Here is a 5,143-nt window from a genome sequence, read left to right on the forward strand (position 1 = left end):
AAATGTACGTATACACGTATTAGGTGTGGGAAAAAGTTCGTGGCGTTTTTCCCGTTAGATGGTATTAAAAAAACGCCACGAACTTGTTCCCATACTTAATTTGCAGATAAAAAAAAAATCTTTTTTTTTAAGCTTTTAATCTTAATTTCATAAATTCAGTGTATTCGTTCGAGTAATCCGACGAGTGATGCACTGTTTCGTCCATATGAGCTGTATGACTTTTGTATTAAGAGAACAAGTGACATTCTACGAATTGAAAAATAAGTGAATTTTTAACTTTTTTCGACTTTAATATAAAGTCCATTTCACCACCTACCAATTTTGTATCTACTTTAATCCTGTTTTTGAATTAAAAGGATTTTTGATTCCGTTCAGTAAATTCGAAAATTTTTATTGATCTGTAATGTGTCGATAATTTAATCACCCCAGCATCCTCTTAAATTAACGTATTACTACTGCGCGCATAATTATAATATTGGCATCCTTTTGGCAGCTTGTTTAAATCCATCGTAGGAACCTGCAATGCTGATAGTTGACGCGTTTTTTTTACGTACCATTTATCGACAAATGCATTTTAATGAATACGGCAGAGTTATCTTTAGTTGGTAAAAAATTCATTCTTTTCTCTCCCTTTAAGCGCGATCAGTGATGAATATCCTCCGACCCAACTCGAAAGTCGCATTGAGTTCCGGCTACAATGGGGTGTCCTCTTCTGGGAGTTACCTTGGTGTCGGAGGTGGAGGTGGTGGTCATACAGCACTTCCAGTGTAAAAGCTCGCCTTGCCAGTTAGCCCGGACGCTCGCTTTCTCTTTTCACATTCCATTGTGCTAAAGGTGTTCTGAGCAATTTGCGACTTCCGTTTTGGATTTTGTAAGGTCATGCTACGTTGACTGGAATTGGAACTAGAGCTAGTACCAGGTTCTGATACTTTAAGAATGCCCGAATGTATTGTTCCAAAGTTTTGATATATATACTGTGATTGAATAGCCGATACCGAGGCATTCTGATTCTTTAGCGTGATTGGGACAGTCTGTCCAGCCAGACTATTGAATCTAGTATCGAAACCGAACGGGGTATCCAGTAAGGATTCATTCTTATCGACATAGCCACTCAATCTAGAATCGAGAAGACCCTCTTTATCGACAAAGCCGCTCAATCTGGAATCTACGATATTTTGATCAGTGTTTCTCGTGGAGAATTCGGTGTACCGCTGTTCCTGGTCAGATTCCTTGTTATCCGTAAAAGCGATCATGTTTTGTCTAGAATCGGACAGAATTCGGGAATCAATGAAGCCTTCTTTATCGGTGAAGCCGCTCAATCGAGAATCTATGATGTTGCCTTCTGACTTATCGAAATTGTTGTATCGTGGGTCGATGTTCTTGCCGTCTGGGTAGACTGGCAGGACGTGCGATAGATCTGCCTTATCGACATAACTGATGGCCTGTGGATTCGACGCGCAAATATCAGGCGCCGATTTGCAGAGCAATGAAGTTCCTTCTTCGGCTATTTTTTGAGGTGCTAGGACACAGAAATGGATTTACTTTCTTCCGAAGAATGAGAAATTATCGTTTATTTTACAGGGTGTTCCGCAGCATTTAGAAGATTTTAAAAAATTGTTTATAAATCATTGGAATTTTCTCGGATCTCTGGATCCTAGAATTCTATCCGATCATACAATTTGTACTGTATTGGATAATGAATTTTTCAATCTTTCCAATTACGTAAATATGCGATGTGTCGCATCATATTGTATATACGCGGGACACCCTCTTTAGCAATAAGTTCACCTACTTTTGGTTGGCTGACCGAAAGGTCGGGCCTGCGGCGGTCCCGGTGATTTCTGATGTGCCCTCACAAGATATTCTGAGCTAAATCCTCTCTGTTCTCTCAGCTTTCTTTCAGCACCTGGGACCATAACTCTCACCTAAAAGAAAAATAAAGAGCATAAATATTTTTTCAATTAAACGAAACATGATTGCGAAAAAACACATGTTGATAAAACTAGAAATCCACTTGTGCGACCATGGACAGATGTTTTACTGGGATCTAATGGGTCCAAGTGAATCCCTAGCTAAAACCAACGAGCCAATCTGCGGCGAGAGTTTTAATCGACAACTTCACCATCTCTTCGACCGTGGAGAACCGTGCCATGTAACCGGACATTGTTAAAACGGCTGCCACTTCCGCGAGCATCAACGCTAATCCCGAGAGTTGTAGGCACCAGCCGTAATGGTACTGAGGTAGACCGTTATCGTCCATTTGCATGCCGGCAGTTGACGGCAAACTGTATTTCCCCGGTAACTCCAGTGATGCGTCCGACAATGCTGATGCCAGAACTATCAACCCGCCGCCTAAGGAAAGTCCTGGAATAATATAAGTATGAATTCCATAGACATAGTCGTAATGACTTTGAAAATAATGTGTTATTACAAAGTTGAATATTTCTTTTTCTTAACAATCACTATTCAGTTTTTGGACATGATATACATAGCGCTAAAGTTTAATTTTTTTTTCTTTACAATAATAATTGATAATAATTTATTTACTGTTTTTTTTCTTAAGTTAAATTTGAAGATATTCTTTTCTGTGATTTTTCAAAAATTTTAATTATTAGTGATATAAAGATATCTACTAATTAAAATCTCGATAAAATAATAAATTATGATATTCTCAACGTTAAAAAGGCCAAAAATATGGATTACATATTTTTTATTACAAATCTAATTCATAGCTTATTTATTATTTGCGCATAAAAGTAACAAAGTATTTGTTAAATTATTGGAAATTTAAGAAATATAGAATTTTCTTTAATATACATTTATTGGCTATTATAGATTACTAAATACATTTTATATTATTTACGTAAAGTTTTCAGTTCACGAATAATTCTACTCTACACACAGCGAGGAGCTCAAAGTGTAACTACCGGGAACAGGATAAAATTGCCAAACTATTATAATAGTAAGACGTGACCGCAGGACATATTCAAGGATTCAGAGCGTCGCCCGTACGCGCTATATCACGACAATAGTCCTCCATGCGCGTCTCGAATATATCCGTAGTTAAGAACACAATAACACAATAACACGGAATAGCTTAGCCTATTATATTATAATATCGTTGGGATTGAATTGATCGTTTAGTTTAAAGAATCATCGCCTATATCGGTATCCTTTTATGCAAACTTTTCATACATTTTATGAATGGAAAGAGCGCAATTGGATCAAAGTTAAATTAGCGCTAAGTCGTGATCTAGAATTATAGGATCTGGTCAGAATCAGTGTATATTGTCATTATGCTATATTAATTGACTGGCGCATCAATTACAGCACTGCTCGGAAAAGTGAGGAGAATCCATTAATGCTCAATATTGATCATTATTACGGAGATACTCTAATTGTTATTGAGTATGTCTGTGTTAGTCACTGATGACACATTAGACTGTTAGTGACACATTAGACGATCAAGGAACCTAACATTACAACATTTGACAATTGCTAGATATATTCTTGATAATGATAGAAATCATTCGCTTTAATTAGCAAATATATATGTATGTTTGCTATCAAGAGTCTGTCATAACTTCAAAACATATATTCATAGTTTATTCTTATTTTAAGATCATTTTAAAGTAATGGTTTAAGGCTAATACAGCTCTATATTTTATGAAATCATCTTACTATTAATAAACCTCAACTAACAGTAATGTAACATCAACGTTATAGTTTTATATTTAATAATATAAATATAACGTATATACCTATTTTTAGTAACGGTTACATTACTGAATATTAAAAAAATATAAATATTGATGTTTATGTTATTATATTAAATAAAGATTCTTAATATTATTTATATTAACTTGTGTTTACTTTAAGATTTTACTTAAGACAACTTTAAAGAATATCTTTTAAGAATATCGGCATATATGTTCGTGAGAAAAATTTTAAGATAGAGATGACTGTCGATTAACTCGACAATATTATAAGTAATTTCTTTTTTAGAATGTGGTTAGATCGAAGCTGGATATAGCTCGGTTCAATAAGCTATAAAGATTTCATTCCGGTTGCCGTCGTCATGGGAATCTCCCGCATTTGTCGAGAAAACGACGTCGCTCATATTGCAAAGCGCCATGGTTTACGGAAGATACGGACGATTGAGTCATAATAAAAACGGGATTGGCGGTCCACGAGAGACAGCATATGAAGGGAAAGAAATTGTTCCTTCAGTCTTTTCATTCGTCTCTGCAATGCTATCTTCTCGAATACTGCATCCTTCTCAACAAGGGACTTATCGATAATAAAATAATAATTTCGCTCAGAAATCAATTTATTTATGACGAGAAAATTAATAGCTTCTTTATATTTTTCATTAATCGAGATATTTTAAGTTTATGGTTAAGGTTACGGAATTTCTATAGCATATAACAAAATTTATACATCATATAATAAATGCAGCATAATATAAATGGACGTTACAAATTACGAAGTTATTCTATTTTACGTTACATTATTCTAATCTTCATATTATTCTAAAATATATTCTTTAATTCATTTACTTGTCGAGATGAACGCATTGTTTTAAATGCGATCCACTGCTAAGAACTGAATTTAATATGACAATGTCTCATTGCAAGTCACGTAAATAAAAGTTTGTAATTTCCGCGTAAATTTCCTAGATTTAATCGCGAAAGATGCGCTCGTGCAATGATGGATTGTATAAGTTTATCTTTGCGCTCGAATAAAGGATTAATTTTATTGCTGCACAGCTCGTAATTCTCGATGTACCTGTGTACGTTCTTACAGTCGAATAATATCTGACTACGAGCGAATGCCACGTATACACTGGCGGAAACTTCCAACTCTGTCCTTGTTTCCACGTTCGTCGACTAAATTGCAATTACTGCTAATTAATTGAGCAAAGATTTGCCTAGCTGCCAGCGGACAAAGCAAGGCGTGACTACACCAACGAAGAAATTCTAGATCAGCACGTCGCAATTGTAATTCCAGTAAGTTATACAAATAAAATGGAAACCCTGATAATCCCTAGTGATCGAAAGAATCGGGGAGAGAAGAAAGAGAGAGAGAGAGAGAGAGAGAGAGAGAGAGAGAGAGAGAGAGAGATTTTATTATATATATATAT

At 35.3% G+C, this 5,143-nt stretch overlaps 1 protein-coding gene across 1 annotated transcript in view; it reads right to left on the reverse strand.

Annotated features, from left to right (window-relative positions):
- Positions 1 to 375: 375 nt before the first annotated feature.
- Positions 376 to 5,143, reverse strand: part of LOC108685304 — a 113,996-nt gene continuing 109,228 nt past the window's right edge. The window contains exons 5-7 of the mRNA XM_018190028.1: positions 2,123 to 2,364; positions 1,793 to 1,925; positions 376 to 1,519 (exon numbers count right to left, since the gene is read on the reverse strand). Of these exons, the coding sequence (XP_018045517.1) occupies positions 750 to 1,519; positions 1,793 to 1,925; positions 2,123 to 2,364 (1,145 nt within the window). The 3' untranslated portion in view covers positions 376 to 749. The remainder of the gene's footprint in view (positions 1,520 to 1,792; positions 1,926 to 2,122; positions 2,365 to 5,143) is intronic.

The sequence above is a fragment of the Atta colombica genome, unplaced genomic scaffold, assembly GCF_001594045.1.
Source record: "Atta colombica isolate Treedump-2 unplaced genomic scaffold, Acol1.0 scaffold150, whole genome shotgun sequence".
Lineage (NCBI taxonomy): Eukaryota > Metazoa > Arthropoda > Insecta > Hymenoptera > Formicidae > Atta > Atta colombica.